Source organism: Rhinopithecus roxellana, chromosome 15 (genome assembly GCF_007565055.1).
Source record: "Rhinopithecus roxellana isolate Shanxi Qingling chromosome 15, ASM756505v1, whole genome shotgun sequence".
In the NCBI taxonomy this organism is placed as follows: Eukaryota; Metazoa; Chordata; class Mammalia; order Primates; family Cercopithecidae; genus Rhinopithecus; species Rhinopithecus roxellana.
Genome location: NC_044563.1, coordinates 22,866,944 through 22,886,398, shown reverse-complemented (window position 1 = coordinate 22,886,398; position 19,455 = coordinate 22,866,944). Strand labels below are relative to the sequence as shown.

The 19,455-nt window shown below is 32.9% G+C and overlaps 1 protein-coding gene across 3 annotated transcripts in view; it reads right to left on the bottom strand.

Moving 5' to 3' along the window:
* Window positions 1-19,455, bottom strand: part of GAS2 (growth arrest specific 2) — a 178,615-nt gene that overhangs the window by 76,773 nt on the left and 82,387 nt on the right. For all 3 annotated transcript variants that reach the window (XR_004053711.1, XM_030918690.1, XM_010381052.2), the window contains one exon: window positions 10,579-10,720. Coding sequence is in view for 2 of the 3 variants with exons in the window: in XM_030918690.1 (XP_030774550.1) it covers window positions 10,579-10,720 (142 nt within the window). In the remaining variant the exon portion in view is untranslated. The remainder of the gene's footprint in view (window positions 1-10,578; window positions 10,721-19,455) is intronic.

The following is a 19,455-nucleotide window of genomic DNA, read 5'->3' as shown; positions in this document are numbered from 1 at the left end:
TTAAGCAAAAGAGAATATTGCTTTTATTCTTAAACACAGAATTCTGTAATAATTTAACTTGCCAGTGTTAGTCTATTCACTTAACTTAAATATTCTAATTCCTTCTTTCTACGGATTATGATAGTGGCAATATTTGATCCAGTGACAGCACAGTGGAATTTGCTGGGTGTGTGTAGTAAATAGAATAAACACTTTTACCTGATTGTAAAAGTATGTGATTTCATTTGGTTTTAGGGAGACATCCAAATGTATTATTATTTGGTTATAAAATGGCATTTTAAAGCTTTTAAAATAAATTTGAATCCTACCAGAATTCTAATGCCACCATTAAATTTTAAATCCCATAACTAATTATGGAAAATCTGAATTGCAAGATATTTCTATTACTGATAACACAACTTTTAGATTCAGATGACCATTAGTAAATTGTCACAAAGTCCTAGTTAGGGAATTTTTAATTACTTTTAATTAAAAGAGTTTAAAATGAAGATATTTACTACCTCCAGTTTCAAATACTGTGGCTAGAATGATATCAACTTCATAAGGTTTAGCATATTAAATAAATTCCAGCACACAGCAACCTAAGGGCTGTAATATCACACAGTCATCAATTTCATACAGAGAACAAGAACACATATTACAAAACAGAAATAAACAAATGAAAATGGATCTTCCTGTCTAGATCATCAATTTTTTTCTGATTCAGATTTTTTTTTTAACATATCCATGGTACAAAATAACAAAAGGGAGTTTTGAGTGAGAGAAAAAAGTATATAAAAACTGAGGAGAGGAGGACTTTTAAAGCTAATGCTCTCATCCTAAGTAAAAGCTGTGTGACGCAGTGGCTGTAGCATCAAGAGCTTTGGATACAATGTCATGCATTTCTTGATGGCAAGAGTGTCAAAATCTAAAATCTGTTAGTTAACTGACTAAATTGTGTCAATGTACAGCTAATAACCAACTATAAAAGGTAATACCTGATAATAATGGTTATTTAACCAACTTACTGTACATATTCTGAGTACTAATTTGGAAAATCAAATTCATTCTGAAGAAAAATAATAATGTGAGTGCTATAAAAAAGACAATTTCACATGTAGGATGCATCAATACTGTGTATTTCTTTGCTTCTTCATTTACCAATTTAAAACAGCTTTTGCATGCCAAAACTCATTATCAACTCTATCATAGACTCATTAGAAAATCAGTTTGGCAAACTGAGAAGAAACTGCATGATTCTCCATTTTATTTCCTTAACAGAATCAGCCCATTAAAATTTAAGACAGATAAACCTCTTCCCCAGCATCACTTCTTAGGAAAATGCTAACAGAAAAATGGTGCTTTACTTTCAATTTTTTGTGTAAATATCGCCCTTTTATAAAGCAATAACATTGCTTTAAAGCACATCTGTAATATTACCTCACATATTAATAGCTTTTCAAATAATGAATAAACCAAGCCTGGCCACTAATGGACCAAAAAAAAAAAAAAGACTGATTGGTGACCTGTAAGCAATGACTTAGATAAATCTGTAGAGTTGCATAACTTAGCTCAATACTTAGAACAGAGAAAGGCCTTAGTAACTACTATGCCTTATAAGACAAGGAAGATGATGGGTTATGTGGTGGTGGTGATGGGGGTTGTGACGCTGAACAAATTGAATAAAGGCTAACGTTTTACCTAGCATCTTTGGAAAAGGAAAGAATTTAAATCATGCAAATATTTAATTGCAAAAGCAAGCACTCTTACCTTGTTGCTATAAAATTTAAATTCAAATGTCTGTATGTAGTGTCTATATTACACTAAAAAGGTGACTTTTGTTGTGGCACTAGAGCAAGTTCTAAACTAAAGTTAATAGATGAAAAGAGTATAATGGCTGTGTAATTCAAGCCACAAAGATCTGAGTGTGAGTATGAGCACTAATATTTGCTGGTCATGTTATTTTGGGAGGTTATTCTACAGAATCACATTTTTTCTGCAGGAAAACAATAATGCCCACCTCATAATATTTTTGTGATGATTAAAGAAAATAATATTTACTGTTATGCTTAGCATGGTACTTGGCATATAGAAAATACCTGCCCAATGTTAGTTTTATATTTTTTCTTTTCATTATTATGATTTTATTTGATTTAGTCGATTAACTTAATTCACTTTTTTCCCCATAGGCACTTTTTGTACATCATAATGTGTCAGTTACTAGACAGTGAGAGAAACTCTGGAATGAAGAAAAGATTACTGTTAGGAGATATAATTTTGATTGATTCTGTTATAATGAGTATACATTAAATTTTTATCTTTTATATTATATCAGATATAGTTAATTTTAAATTTAATCAAATTTCATGTCAAATGAGTCAATTTGGCCAACATATAAAGATATAAAGCAGATATCCTTCAGCGATTACAAGTTGATGCTAAGTATAAAGTTCAAGTAACAATTGCATTAGGACATATATCAGTTTCTGAAACACCAAATATCTTGCCTTTAATTTTCCTTTGTGATTAAATTTAGTAGAGTTCACTTTTAGTAATTATTTATGTTGATTATGTATTGTTTATTTTAGAAGATAAAATAACTGAATGTATACTTTTGTCAAGATGATTAGATAGGGAACTTTCATTGTATTGTGTTTGTACTAAAGCCCTTGCATCCAGTCATATGTACTAGTCATTTTAAGCACATTTCGTCATTTATCTTTTTCAAAAGAGCGTCTAGTTACTTTAAAATTTATAGTAGGAGAAATTTTCCCCACTTTATCATTGTAACATTAACAGTCTTTTGCTTTGATTAGGGGTAGAAGAGAGGATTGCTGTAGCTTTCCTCTGAACAAATTCTCTTCAAAACAAATAAAGAGCTCTCCAGTCAATGGTGATTATTACACAAATGGTTTTATCATTGGCGGCTTCTTTTTAAATAAAAAAAAACATTTCAAGAAAAGCATAATGTAAAACACCTCTGGGAAAAGTAACACAGATTTCCATTCTAAAATATGTGGCAAGAGACTCAATCTCATAACCTAGATTCTATAAAAAAAATCTCATGGGCATCAAATGTCAGATGGAATGCTGCTAGCCCCAGGAATAGAAAATGAAGCCTTCCACTAAAGCAAGAGGGTAGAATTTCAATGTCACAGAATCTGCAAGGATAAAATGCATTGGACCATGAATGTATAGTTTAGCTAAATATATTAAGTTTTAACAGATGGGCAAAGAAATGAAAGCATGAAAAATTGTGTTGTCCATTTGGTTTCTATATAACTAGAGGTTATAACATTAATGGTAATGTTGAAGAAAATTGCTTTTTAGCCTTTTATTTAGTAAGGAAACTTGAAAAATATACTTTTGGATAAATGTTGTTCACTTATAAGAATATCATAAATTAATGGCTGTCTACTTTCCCAGAGTAGAGAATTGCTTCTAATATGCCAAGGAGAGTGGTATTGTGGAAGAAATAGTAATCTAGAGGTCAGAAGAATTGGGTTCTACTTAAGGCTAATTTCTTCAACAAATGCCATGTTTTCTACTTGCTCTTCTTTATAAGGTAACCATACAGTTAAGAACACTTGGTACCTGGCAAACACTCAATAAATGTTACTCTCTTGCACTAAAGTGTGACCCACAGACCAGCAATATTGCATGGCATGGGAGCTTGTTAAAAATGCAGATTTGGGGCCCTATCCAGCTCTAATAATCAGAAACTACATTTAAACAAATATTCCAGGTGATGCATATATAAAGTTTGATAAGTACTGTATTAATCAATGTTATAAATAGTGGTTATAATTCCTACATCTGTTTTGCTGAAAATATTTAAGTGTGCTTTGATATATGTAACATGCTCTACAAATGTGAAGGATAACAATGGTGTTGGTGGTGGTGATGATGATGATGATGATGATGATGATAATGATAAATGGAGGGGAAATAATGTGAATGTTGGATTAGCCCTTAATAAATATTATAGGCATTTCTCTACTGTAAGAATCTGTAAGATATATAAAAACTTTCATGCTTCCCAAGAAAGTGAAGACAGTCACAAACTACTTTCTGTGTCATGTCACTCTGAGTAAGACCCACACAAAAATCTGTGAGGTTAAATGTAGGTGTCAAATAGGGATAGTAATTTAGGGGCTATAAAACTGATCTGAGGCTAATGAGAAGAAGGAAAAAGCAAACAAAGAAGAATCTCACAAGCTCAATAATCATAGGTGTGAGTATCCACATTTCCCAGAATCACCAGTAAAAATGATTTAAAATGGAATATGGCATCCCTATAAATCATTTGAACAAGGAGCATCCATTCATAATCTCATCAGTAATGGAAACCCTAGAGTAGAACGTATTTCATTGCCTTTGCCCCAGAGTTGAGAAATATCCTGGAAGAAAGAATGCTCTTTCTCTAGCACCCAGCACCCAGGTTGAAATAATGGATTAAGCCACCATCACTCAGAACTGTAATGAGAGGTGAGTCTTTTCTAAGTTGGTGTATATTTTTTCCTTTTGCTTGAAATAATTCTAATAACATCTAATATGAATGCAGACAAAGTATACGTTTCTATAACAGATGGGGCATGATTTTTGAAGGTGAATGGAGTTGAATTCAAACTGTAGCCAGGCCATTTAAAAGTTGTGTAACATTGGGCAAGGGATTTAATTGCTCCCTCCTACATCTTCCCTGGCATAGGGGAGAGGGCCAGATTTGAAAAGGGTTTTCTCAGTTCCAGAGTAAAAGTGAATTCAAATGCCAATGAAGTATGTACTTCATAAAACAAAAATGTGTTAAAAAGCAAAAAGTCTAAAAGAAAATGATCCTGGGAAATAAATGAATATAAATAATCCAGGGCTGAATGAGTATCCTGAAATTATTTTCGTAAATGAATACTAATAAAAGTAATATAGCTTTTTTTCCACAAAAATACTTTCATAGTCTTCAATACAGACAAAAACAAGAATAAGGAGTGATTTATCAAACACTTAAAGGCAGGCATAGATTCTTTTTCTGATGCAACATGTGACTTTAAGAAATGAAATGGAAAATGCTGATATTTAAAAATCCACACACAAACCTTATTACTTCAGGTAGACAATGTTTGCCTCTGAAGCAAAATGCTGGCCAATGTTCAACAAAGCAAAACATTCGTAAAATTCCCTATCAGAATGATGCATCAAAAGAAGACAGTACCACACAGCAAACACAAACACAGAAAATAAAAAGTTTTTAAAGTTATACTCAAACAAATCACACACATTTGCATGCTACACCGCAGATAGCAAACCCTTTTCTTGTTGAGTAGATTCTTTCTCAGAGAAATAGATGAAGCATAGTCACTGGATTCCAAGTCCTATAATTATTCAATAACATAATGATATTGACACAATTATAGCAAGCAAAAAAAGTGTGTATTTTTAAAGTACTTCCCCATTCCTTTTTTCTCCATCTCCCAGCTCACCAGAATGTATATAAATAAAACAAAATAAACAAATTTCTAGCAAAAAAAGTTAACTTGACAATTTCTAAATTGATAGGCCAATGTAAATTACAAATAATAAACTGTACAGAAAGACTAGCAGTAATTTAAGAAAATGGTTACTTAAAATATCTTATTAAAAAATGACATAAAACCATCAATTTTATGATTCATAATTGAAAACTCTTTTTAAGTTTGAAAATAAAGTATAGATTTCTGATCTTAATTTAAATTGTAAAAATGAGCCCCATAAAAACACTCAACATCATTTTAGAAAATGTGCTTAAATTTTTTATTTAAATGAACATTTGAAAAATTACTAAATTTACTGTTAGGAAGATTATTGATTAATACAGTCCAATGCCTTTTACATTTCGGTGAAATTGAAAATATAAATGCTTTCACATCTAGAGCCTTCTATTGATATATATTTTTTAACACTACACTAAAAGTTAATTTCTTATAAAATAATTATTGGGGTCTATTTTGTTTATAGACTGATCAACTACATAATTCTGAATTCAACAAAATATTTATGTTCATCTTTTTACCTTAAAGCACAATCCTAAATGTTTTAAAGGAATCAAATGAAACTGTTATTCATCTTAATATATCAGAGTAATGAAAAGAAATGTTTCTCTTGTCACTTGTATGTCAACATGGTTTGAACAGCAGGGGTCAGAGTGAGGGTTATGTAGACCCTTCTGGTTACAACATGCTCCGCAGACCACGCAAAAACCTTTGTTATGATACAACATACAATTCTGTAATCACTTAAAATATCAGTTTAACTTCAACAATGTGAAAAATCCTTTTAATATACTGATGTATAAAATTTTATGTCAATAAATCTCTAGGCTAATTGGTCCAATTGCATAATATAAATCAATTGTTCATGTTTCAGATTACATGCCATAATTGTTCACTGTCTTAAGTTTGTTTGTTAATAGATAATTAAAGAAAATGATATAATTTACAACCTAATTACTATTTATTTTTCTTTCAAAGTCTGAATATTAAATGTTATTGTTACATATAGACACAAACGGGTGACCTCATGTTAATCATATATCATATTTTCCCATCTCCTTAAATAGTTTCAAGAATATTATCTTTGGATGGTATCTATGGATGACTACAATTTGTTTAAGCTGCTACCAAATATCATAGGTTCCAGTTATTTTTGTTAATGTTTCAGTAGACATTCTGGTTCCTATCTCTATTAATTGCCTTTTAATACATTTTTGGAAGCAGAAGAACTTAATCAAAGTGTATAAATATTTCTGAGGTCTTTGATATATAATATCAAATTGCCTTCCAAAGAAAGCATGCCAATTTCCAATTTTCTTCAGCAATGTATGGAAGACTCTGATGTAATATATACTTACCAATACTAACTATATAATTTTCTTAATTTAGCTATTTTTTCATAGCTTTTATTCACATCTACCTTATTACTAAAGTGTCCAACATTTTAATATCTTAATTGGATTTTTTTTTTTTTTTTTTTTTTTTTTTTTTTTTTTTTTTTTTTTTTTTTTTTTTTTTTTTTGAGGCGGAGTCTCGCTCTGTCGCCCGGGCTGGAGTGCAGTGGCCCGATCTCAGCTCACTGCAAGCTCCGCCTCCCGGGTTTGCGCCATTCTCCCGCCTCAGCCTCCCGAGTAGCTGGGACTACAGGCGCCCGCCACCTCGCCCGGCTAGTTTTTGTATTTTTAGTAGAGACGGGGTTTCACTGTGTTAGCCAGGATGGTCTCGATCTCCTGACCTCGTGATCCGCCCGTCTCGGCCTCCCAAAGTGCTGGGATTACAGGCTTGAGCCACCGCGCCCGGCCTTAATTGGATTTTTATAAGTCTTTTAAGAATAGGTTCTTCATGTCCACTTTTCTATAGGTTTATTTCTGAAACAGTTCAGAATGTAGCGAACATATGATCTAAGAACTGACATTTTACCGAGGAAAAATTATCTCTAAAGAAAGCCACAGAGTATAAATTGCAGGTTAAACCCTGTATGTGGCATAGGAAGTTACCTGCCAAGCATAAAAAAGACAAGAAACATGACATGCACATATGGAATTAGTTGCTCTCCATTCTCCCCAGTTCATCCCTTGCACACCTTCCCTCACCCACTGAGGTTTCTTGTCATTAGCTGTTGTGAAAAGAGAACAGTGAGTTGTGAATCAAGATCCTCTAACAAATACTTGTACAAAAAAGCACTGCAACAGAGGGTAGCATATCAGTTGCCACAAAGATAAGGATGCTTTATGCAGGCAAAGACCTTTGAACAGCTAAACACAGAAGCCTCTTCATACACACTCTCCAGTGATCTACTTTATCATTCAAACACATTTTTTTCCCATTCATCAGAGCATCTTTTCATTTTATTTGCTGTTCAAAACACTAGGACACAAAGGATATGCTTCATCTTCTGTTCCACTGAAATGAAATCTTGAGGATAAAAAAAAAAAAGTCTTGCCCTAAATTTCCTTTCAAAAGTGAAGTGCGAAAAGACATCAAGCAGAGGACACAGTGTTATTGTTGCAAGAAAGTCAATTCTGCAAGTAGAGTCCAAAGCCATCAGCAGCGATTCAATCTCTTCCTCACCCACAATGAATAATAATAATAATAATAATAATAATAATAATAATAATAATGAAAACAAGGAGAAAGGGCTCCACTTGTGGAAATGGAACTTCTTATTGTGCTTCCTCCTGATTATCATGAACATCTATGAGCACAGCTGTTTCCTTTCTCTGACTAATACTATAGTCAATGCCATAATATTGACCCCCTTCTATTACATCCCTAGAGCCTATTATATATCACTTTGGGTTCTATTCTGAGCAGGAGAAATTGCAAATTTATCTTTTCATTGAGCATCAACTGGAAAACTTAACTAATTAATTTAACTTGGTACTGAGAAGTTTACAAATGATTTTTAAATTTTTATAAACTTTAAAAATTGTACAAAAATTTTTGTACAATTATATATATATATAATATAAATTATGGACTTTTTATAATGTCAGAATATATTTTTTCAAACAGGCTGAAGAAGTAGGGCATCTAAAAGTTCTTCCTGACATAATTTTGTTTGCTACAGAGTATGCATTTATGTACCAGGGTCATTATATAAGTTGCTTTAAACTTTAAAATTTTAGGGTAAAATGTATTATTATTTGAATGGGGTTTATTATTAAAAGTCATCAAAGTAAATACCCATTAGAACCTTCACCTATAGTGCTATTTCTAGCAGAGAGGATTTAATATTAGATGGATTCTTTTCAGTGTCCATAGGAAAATTTTATTAGTTCGAATAACCAAAGAAGTCATGGACAATGAGAAAATAAGACAAGACCATATTTACATTCATAGATTTTATTAACCAATTTAGCCTATAGTAATCACTGAGAAAATACTTCTTTAATGAAAAATTGTACAATGAACAGACTAGCAAATTAAAGATAGTTTCTCCATGTGATTGTTCTTTGGTAATTCAGAGGCACTGTAGAATTTTAAATCGTGATGTTAATTGTCCACCCGTGCAGAGTGTACTACTTGTTACTAAGATTTGATTTTATGGCTATATATTTTTACAAGATCTTAACATTTACCAGATCTTGTAAGTGATTTTATTTAATTGTGCAAATAATTCTTCTATACCCCCTTCCTATAATCCTCCACTCACATGGTTTCCTACAAACCTGAAAGTTAAAATTGATCTGTAAATTAACCACAGGACTGAAAAACAGATATTATCTATGTACACACACATCTTCCACCAAATTTTTTTACTTTGATATGAGGAAATGGTAATAATAATCAAAAGCTGATTTATTTACTGAGCATTTCATGAGCACACTATTGTATACAGTAGACTACTGTGAGATTATTGTTTCCTTTTTTTTAAATTCAGGTCTAGAATATTCCCCCAGGCTAAATTTATGCTGTTCCCATCTTTGCTAAGAGAATTTTCAGAAACTTGATGGTATTCCTTTGCCATATCACACCAACTCCTCTGAGAACAAATACAGATTTCCTTAAGCATATAAAATGAGTAAGATTTCAGCTGTTTCCATAAATTTCCTAGGTTACACATAGGAATGGGGCCTAGGGGCAATAGGCATTTTGGCTGTTTGGAAGGTAATTTGTATACTTGTTCTCTCTGAAGGATGCTCAGCTTACTTTGATATTAATATTTGGTATTGTATGACCTATTAAGTCGATTTTTTAAGGCTTCAGGCAAAAAGAAAGCAAAGGTTTTTTTTCTCTAGATGTCTCCTTTCTCAACTTGGTTGCATTTTGCAAAAATGAACCTTTAGTTCTATTATTTTACATATTCGAGTTGTACTGTGGTGGAGCCTACATGGAAAGTTTCAACATTTTATCCTAGTATATGGAGTGGTATTGAAACACTAAATGCTCCAATATATGTTTTCTTCCAAAGAAATAAGCTCAGTCTATGATTTGGAAGTGACTTTGCCAAAATCCAATCAGAAAACAACTACAGAAATCTAGACAGTTATCTCAGTAGGTGTAGGCACTAAGGTATCTGTCTTTTAATTCAACATCTTTGATGATATCAACCTCTTGTTATCTTGCCTGATTTTTAACTCATTAAAAAATAAATAAATGAACTAATAATCTGTAGTTTCAATAAAGGTAGAGCTTATGGGCAATAGTGTTTCCATACTGTTGTAGAGGTGAACAGACAAGAGTGCTCTTGCATGGCTAGAACATGTGCATGGCTAGAACATGCACAGCTACCCTTTAATCCAGATCAAAGTCTGGGGGTAAAATTTAGCCCCATGTTTTCCAAATACCCACAGTTTTACACTAATGGCTCTTATATTTAGCTTGGAAAGAACTGTGCTACTTCTGTTTCTATTCTTGTATCCATGAGGTAACCAATAGTAAGAGGGCATATTCATTTCTCTATTTTCAAAGTATCAAGTTAGCAGCAAACCTGCAAGTTTTCAACAAACTCAGACTTTTTAAGCTGATAATCTGCAAAATGACATCATACAGAAGACTTTTTGATGGCTATACTGACAAAGACAGAAGATAACTTGAGTATCTTATCAACTAAAATTCTGAAGGAAATACATACCCAAACCTTCCGATTCAAATAGACATGTTTCATCCACCCCTAAATCTCGGCACCAGGATAAGAAATTTGCTGTATTGTCTCGGGCAAAAAAGGAGCCCGAGGGTGCATTGGCTTTGCATGGGATCTTCTTCAATGGTAGATTCTGAAAAACAAAGAAATTCATTCTAGGAGAAATCTGTCAAAGTCAGCACAATGATGTTTTAAAAACATGCTTTCAACAACATGCTTTGGAATGACCTCATGCCAATAAATAGGCTTGTGAAGAACCTTAGAAAGGAAATATAATGCTATGCAATTAACCTGGCAGTAAGGGACTGAAAATGTGTTCCTGCAAGCACATATCCTTTTCTTTTTCGTACCTAGGAGGAAAGATAGTTAAGTACCTTTCTTAGCTCAGGCTACCGCTTCTCTTTCTCTTCTATAATTTTTATGGACTTCCCTTTCATCTAAGCATTCTATCAGTATTTTTCACAAAGTACTTATGAATGTATTTCTCATTGGTGAAAGAGGAATGGGAGAAACACAAATATATTATATGAATACGATATACATATAACATATATACACCTGCATTCTTACAGGTATAAACACATACTGTAAAAATTACACAAGAATTATAAAGTCAAAAGAGAGCAGCGGAATTATTTAACGTCACAAGTCTCAATCATCAATATCAAGAAAGGGAAATGCTAAAAATAATGTAGTGATAACATTTGCTGTGTGTGATGGCTCATGCCTGTAATCCCAGCACTTTGCGAGGCCGAGGCAGGAAGATTGGAGTCCAGGAGTTAGTAACTAACCTGGGCAACATAGTATATCCTATCTCTACAAATAAAAATTAGCCAGATATTGTGTGCACCTGTAGTCCTAGCTACTCAGGGAGCTGAGGCAGGAGAATTGCCTGAGCCCAGGAAGTTGAGGCTGCAGTGAACCTTGATCATGCCACCGCACTCCAACTTAGGTGACACAGTGAGATGTTCTATCAAAAATCTAACATTCTACGACTTTTTTCCAGACTATTTTCTTTTAAACCACAGAATATAGCAATAGCATATAATACAAACATAATTCTGGTCTGAACTCTGCTATCTGGCCATGAAATACATTGTTTACTTTCTGCATCATTTCTATTCTGGGATAAGAAAGTGCTTAAGATAAGAGTGGGGGTGAAACTGGATAGAGTTTTCTGTTAACCATCTCGTAAAATTTTAAGCAGGAAGTCTCCCTTGGAACCATATCAACTGTTATCTTTTTTCTTTAATAGAACATAACTTATTTTCATGACATTCCATGAAACTAAAGAATGTAATTCTTTGTGATGTGAAAGAATGAGCCATGCCTTCGGGTGAGCTGGGCTACATAGGACTTTGCCTCAACAAGCAAAAACATCAAAGGAGAAGCACTTTGTGATTTAAATTTATAAAATCTTTCTTATATTCGCAGTGAACCCTTAAATACAACCAAAATATCGTTGATTGTTGAACTCATTTACAAGGATGGCTATAAAAAAATAAAATAGTGGCTTAGGTGGATTGGTGAAGTCCTCCCAACATGCAACTCTTACTAGAGTTCTTACTAGAGTTCCAGGGATTTTGTGGTTATACATAACAACTTAAAACATTCAGTTACTACATCACTCAAAATGCGTGTCTATATAACTATAGCTATATAAACCATATATAGGGTTACCTATATAGCAATATTTCTTTAAATGATTTTGCCCAGATATCAAGTAATGGTTTTCAAAAGAATGCTTTCCTAGATGAGTTATAAAAACAATCAGAAATAGTGTAGTATAATGTCTCCCATGTAACGTATTCATAAGCATTAATTAGCATGTATTGAAATTAAAATATAAATTCCTTAAGTCTAGCAATTCACTTCTAAGAATATATTCTACACATAAAATAGCATTCATGATTAAAATATATGTACAAGTATATTTGTTGCAACACTGATTGAATAGGAAAAAACAAAAACACATCAAGAGGGCTAGTGGAATGACATATAATATATAAATACAATGAAACTCTATATGATCATAAAAATACAACATATGTACATGTATTGAACCAGAAATATGTTCAGAATATACTCTTAAGCAGAAACAAATTTGCAAACAGATATTTGTTCCATAATGTATCATTGTATGATGTATATACATGTGTACACATTAGTGTGTGTGTATATACATGCAATATAATTGGCCATACATAAAGTTAAATTGCATGTAAATATGTTGTGATACATATATAAATATTTACATAGTTATAGCATGTAGATTTAGAAATAATTCAAGAAGGACCTGCATAGTTGATAGTAACTGCCTTTGAGGAAAGGAATTGATTGATGTATCAAGGAACACTTACTTATTTTATATAATTCCAAAACAAGTAATAGGATTTTTAGTGTCTTTTATATTTTATCAATACTACTAAATTTTTAAAAAATCCAAGTAGTAGGCAAGTTATGTCAGCCAAAACATATTTTTTTAAAAATCTGCTGAATAAAATCTCCAAGAGATGATGGTAAAGCTTTTTAAAGACATGAATAAGGCAAAAACTATGTTTAGGAAAAGAACATAATTAAATCCAAACAATGAGTCACTTTAAGATCTACCACCTATATCCCTGGTGGGCAGGAAAAACTACATGTGAAACCACTTCAAACCAATATGAGTTTGCAGGTAAAAATTGTAATCTAGGAAGTATAAAATAAGTCACATAGCTACAGGCTTGCTAAATGACATGAGGTACATGATCTATGTGGCAAAAAGGAACAAAATACCCATTTTGCACTGAAGAAGCAAGAGATTGATTTGACACTTTATCCACCAAGGGGTACATTTTGAAAGAATAGGCTTAAGTGACAAGTCCTCAAATATCATTCAGCCCACTCTTGAAGAATTTACAAGGACAACCACTAAGCGTGTAAATGAAAATAGCATTTACTTTCCCTTTACAAAGTCATGTACCTATCATATGCCAGAATCTCAGTATTTATTAAAATTCAATGCAATCGTACTGGAAGATGGGAAAGTCATTTTAAGACAAATAAAATGAATGCTGGCTATTGATACTGCAAAACTTGGGAATTCCCAGTGTAGAAGAATGTAGCAGTAACCCTGATCTAACTACTTGGCATTTAGGTCATTTATGGGGTGTTTGCTTCTGAGGAAGAGCTGTTAAATTGAGTGTTCCCATGCCAGCTGAAGACTAGAAAATAGTAAACAGTGTGACTAGAAGCTTTCAATTTTCATCCAGATAAAACATTTTATTTGAGGATTTTTTAAAGTCACACTCATTAGTCCTATCAAGTCCATCACATATAACTAGAAATAAGGATCTCTGCTCATCAGGAATTTAAAAGAGAACCTTCAATAGCTCACCTGATATGTTTTCCATATTAGTTTTATTGAGCATATTGAGCAGTATTAACTGCTCAATTCTTCAAATAACTACAACATTTAAATTATATATTATCTTTGTTCACTCAGGAAAGTTGTTTTAGACAATATTATGTCCTCAAAAACGAATTGATGAATGAATGAATGAATGTTAGACTGCCTCCTCAAACTAGATCATAATCGACTTGAGAACAGGACCAAATACTCTGTATTAGAAGTTTTACATCCCCAAGGGACATGTTCCCAGGCCTTCAAAATTCACTAAGTTAATGGGATAACCATACATAAAATGCCTTCCAGAAATTCAGAAAAGCATAACTGAAAAATTTAATACTTTCAAACCTTTTCTGAAAGTTACTGAATATGAATAATGAATAGAAAACAGTCAAGCTGAACCTAAGTTGGACAGAAATTTAGTCTCACTCACTCACTAGCAAGAGTCATGCTATATTGTACAATAGTGTCTAAAGTGTAGGATTCAATATTTTGTGTTAGCAAAATGAGAAGTTATTACCAATAAGCTATTGGGATTGTGTGCAAGCAGTCAACAGGATGAACAGTAAAATTTCTAATATCAAGACTCTACTGATTTTCTCTCTCAACGAGATTAATCCAACATACATACTTATAGCTTCTAAAATACTGATAGCTTGGTTGATTGACCTATAAGAGAACAGTTATGCATTCCAAAAGGGCCCTTCCCATTCCCGTCAGGAAATAACAAAGATGGGTGACAATAAACAGAAAAAAAATAAATTTTCTTCTAAAGGCTGTTATTACTAATTCAATCCACTGCTTTTCAGATTAGTTGCCAGGTAGGGCTCTGGAGTCCAATTACCTGAGTTCAAATTCAGCTATATTTCCCTTCATGCTGTGATTGGTAAATGTACTTAAAATCTGTATTTCAATCTCCTCTGCTATACGATGTTCATAAAACAAGATGTACACCCCATTGACTATGTGTATTGGGGTGCAAATTAAAGTGTATTAGTAAGTGTTCCAAAAAGGTCATCAATGCAAGTAAAAACATACTGAATATCTGTGATTTCCTTCTCTCGTGTTTTCTTGCCAATATTGCATTATTTCCATTATGGGTATAAGAATTCAGAAAGAGACTGCCAAATAATGTACTTCTTCTTATCTTTACCCTAAATTTGAACCTTAGCTTCTGAATAGTTTTCTAACATAACTTTCTACATTGATAAAAATGTCCTATATCTGTGCTAACCAATATGGTAGTCATTAGCCACACGTGGCTATTGAATATTTGAACTTTTAACCATTTATTTCATTTATCAACTTAAATTCAAACACCCACATGTGGCTAGTGGCTATCATATTAGACAGCACATTCATGGGGGGACAGTGAAGCTATAATTTGGAGTTTTATAAAGTGTGGTGTTTGACTGCCTGACTAGCTTCCCTCCTAAATCATCTCCATGTCTCTCAACTCCCATCAAATCCAGTAGTTACCCTGGGTGTAGTTACTAAGACATACAAACATGAAAATCATTTTCAAATATTGTACATATATGCAGCAGTATGTCCTAGTTATGGTGTCATGAAGCGCATTCATAACTAATTCTATTTATAATGTTATAATAATCTGCATCTGGAGAACCAGGATCTTATTTAGCATTACACTGCCACAGTGCCAAATATGGTGCTTTACACACAGGGGGTACTGACTTACTGTTTCCTGAAAGTTATGGTGGGAGTTGGGAGGAGGGTACTCGTGTTGTAAGTGCCTTCAGTGCTCTAGGTACACAACGTTTACTTTCATATGAATTGTCCTATTTAATTCTCAAAAAACACCACCAAATGAATTGGGTAGGTAAGAGAAGCCCCATTTTCCAGATGAAGAAATTGAGCTTATGCACAGTTCAAACAAAATCATTTGGTCTCTTATGCTCCTACACTTTCAACTGTTCCATGATAGCCCACCAATGCCTTGAAGGTAATATATTTCAACATTTGATTTATCTCCCAAATGTTTGTCCAGGCAGCATTAAAATAAAGAATCATATATTGTCTTTCACCTATTCAAGTCAAAAGTAAAAAGACTAAGAGAATGGTATCTTTAGTTCCCTTGCATTGTGCGAACTGAAAACTTAATACTGGTAGTTTAAATAATTCATTCTTCACAAAAGTTTAAGTCATACTACTCCCCTTGATTACATCAAGTAGACATTTGAGATATAAAACAGAAGAGATACATAAATGAAGACATGAGGCTTGCCAAGAACTAATGTTTTTTCTTTTCCAAAGGGTATATAGAGTGTACTGTTCAAATAGGCAGGCAATAAAGTCACTCCTTCCATGATGAAATTAATGTTTCTGCCTGTATCCCCTTGCTACTTTTAGTTTCACTGTATATTTAATAGAAAAATAATCTCTTTCAATAAAATTATTTCCTTGAACATTCATAGTATCAAGTTGTCTAACTATAACAACCAAGTGGCTTGATAAATGATGAAAATATGGTCTTTAAGATAAAAATTATAGAAATGTTTTAAAAGGAAAGAAAAACCTTTGTGGTACCCTAACCCTCTCCTGGGGACTCTCCAGTAAGACCCTGTGCCTCAAGCAGTGAGCTATGATTTAGGACAGTTGAACACACTAAGCTTGAATCCAAAATTGACCCTTTCTCCTTTTTCTGTCTCCAAGATAAATTCCACTTTATATAGAACAGATCTTACATCAAAATTTTAGTGCAATATTCATGCTGTAATGCCATAGGAATATTCACATGCATAAAAAGGAAATATAAAACAAGTTTCTCATAGCAGAGTTTTAGTACACCCTTCTTCCTCTGAAATCATGAAATTAATCACTTAACTGACAAAGTTGGCAAATAAGTACAGCATTTTGAATTATCTGAAATCATCTCTGGCGTAATATAAACTAATATTTGAAATGAAGGTCAAATCTAGTCCTCATGCCTCAGGCTTACAAGATGGACAATAAAAGTTACTATGTAAAGGAGTTGAAAACATATCTACTAAAAATCTGCCCATGGATGCTTATTGCAGTTCTATTCGTTGGAAACAACCAAGATGTCCTTTAGTAGATGAATAATAAAGAAACGATGGTAAAGTCAGACAATGGATTATTTGGTGCTAAAAAAAAAAAAAAAAAGGTGCTATCAAGCCATTAAAATACATGGTGGAACTTTAAATGCATATTTCTAAGTGAAAGAAGCCAATCTAAAAAATACTACAGACTATGATTCCAACTATATGACAATCTGGAAAAGGCAAAGTAAAAAGATCAGGGGTTAGCAGGGAGGGACAGATGAAAAGGTAGAATACACAGAATTGTTAGGTCAGTGAACCTATTCTGTATGATACTATATTGGATACATGTCATCTGTAAAAACACTGACTGTTCAACACTAAGAGTGAACCCTAAAAACTATGGACTTTGGGCGACAATGTGTTAACATAGGTTCAATGACTGTTAACAAATATACCACTCTGGTGTACTTTCCACTCAATTTTTCTGTGAATTGAAAGCTTCTCTAATAGGTGAAATCTAAAAATGTTGAACTCATAAGGTCAGGGACAAGAACGGTGATTGCCAGGAGTAGGAGAAAGGGGTTGAGGTCTTGGGAGATGTTAGTCAAGGATACAGTTTCAGTCAGCCAGTATGAGTAAGTGCTGGAGATCTATTGTACAACCTGGTGACTATTATTAATAACAATGTATCACATAATAATTGCTAAGAGAGAAGATTTTAAATGTTCTCGTCACAAAAAAAGTAAGTGGGGTGATGAATATTTTAATTATCTTGATTTAATCATTTCACAATATACACATATATGAAAACATCACAAATACACCATAAATACATGTAACTTTTGTTACACGTTAATTATACGTTAACAAAGCTTTAAAATAATGTCTGCAAAAAGGTTACTATGTCATTGATAGTTTAAGAAGCAACAAATGCTTCACAAAGGAGAAAGTACAGGAAGTTTGACAACAAATGTATTCCTTCCATTTTTATATACTGTGTGTCTAATTTATATGTCCATCCACATGGAATCATCATCAACTATGAAAAGCTTCTGTTCTCCCAACTAATCGTTTGCATATGAACACACTGAGATTAATTTCTTAAAACCTGCAAAAGTCTAGTTCTACACTTTAAAATTAAGTCAATTGGTGAGGTTATCTAAAAAATTTAAATAGAAATCTCGATGTTCATAATGAGGAGTAACAGAAAGATTTTAACATTTACTATTATTATTATTTCAATAGTTTTGGGGAGACAGGTGGTGTTTCATTACATGGCTAAGTTCTTTAGGTATAATTTCTGAGACGTTGGTGCAGCCATCACTTGAGCAGTGTACAATGCACCCATTGTGCAGTCTTTTATCCCTCGACCCCCTCCCACCCTTCCCCCAAAGTCCCCATAGCCTATTATATTATTCTTATGCCTTTGCATCTTCATAGCTTAGTTCCCACTTATAACTGAGAACACACAACGTTTGGCTTTCCATTCCTGAGTTACTTCACTTAGAATAATGGCTTCCAACTCCATTCAGGTTGCTGTGAATGCCACTATTTCATTCCATTTTATGACTGAGTAGTATTCATGATATATATATATATCATAATATATATAAATGATATATATCATTATATATATACATGATATATATATCATTATATATATACCCACACACCATATTTATATACACCACATTTTCTTTATCCACTTATTGGTTGATGGACATTTAGGCTGGTTCCATATTTTTGCAATTGCAAATTGTGCTGCTATAAACGTGTGTGTAAGTGTCTTTTTCATATAATGAATTATTTTCTTCTGGGTAGATACTCAGTAGTGGGATTGCTGGATCAAATTGTATTTGTACTTTTAGTTCTTTAAAGAATTTCCATATTGTTTTCCATGGTGGTTGTACTAGTTTAATTTCCCACCAGCAGTGTAAAAGTGTTCCTTTTTTACCATATCCAGGCCAACATCTATTTTTTTTTATTTTTAAATTATGACCATTCTTGCAGAAAGTGGCATCACATTGTGGTTTTGATTTGCATTTCCCTGATAATTAGTGATGTTGAGCATTTTTCACATGTTTGTTGGCCATTTGTATATCTTCTTTTGAGAATTTTCTATTCATGTCCTTTGCCTACTTTTCAATGGGATTATTCAATTTTTTTCTTGCTGTCTTGTTTGAGTTCCTTGTAGATTCTGGATATTAGTCCTTTGTCAAATGCATAGTTTGTGAATATTTCTCCCATACTGTGGGTTGCCTGTTTACTCTGGTGATTGGTTATTTTGCTGGGCAGAAGCTTTTTAGTTAAGTCCCATATATTTATCTTTGTTTTGTTGCACTTGCTCTTGGGTTCTTGGTCATGAACTCTTTGTCTAGGCTAATGTCTAGAAGAGTTTTTCCTGATGTTATCTTTCAGAATTTTTACATTTTCAAGTCATCTTAGAGTTGACTT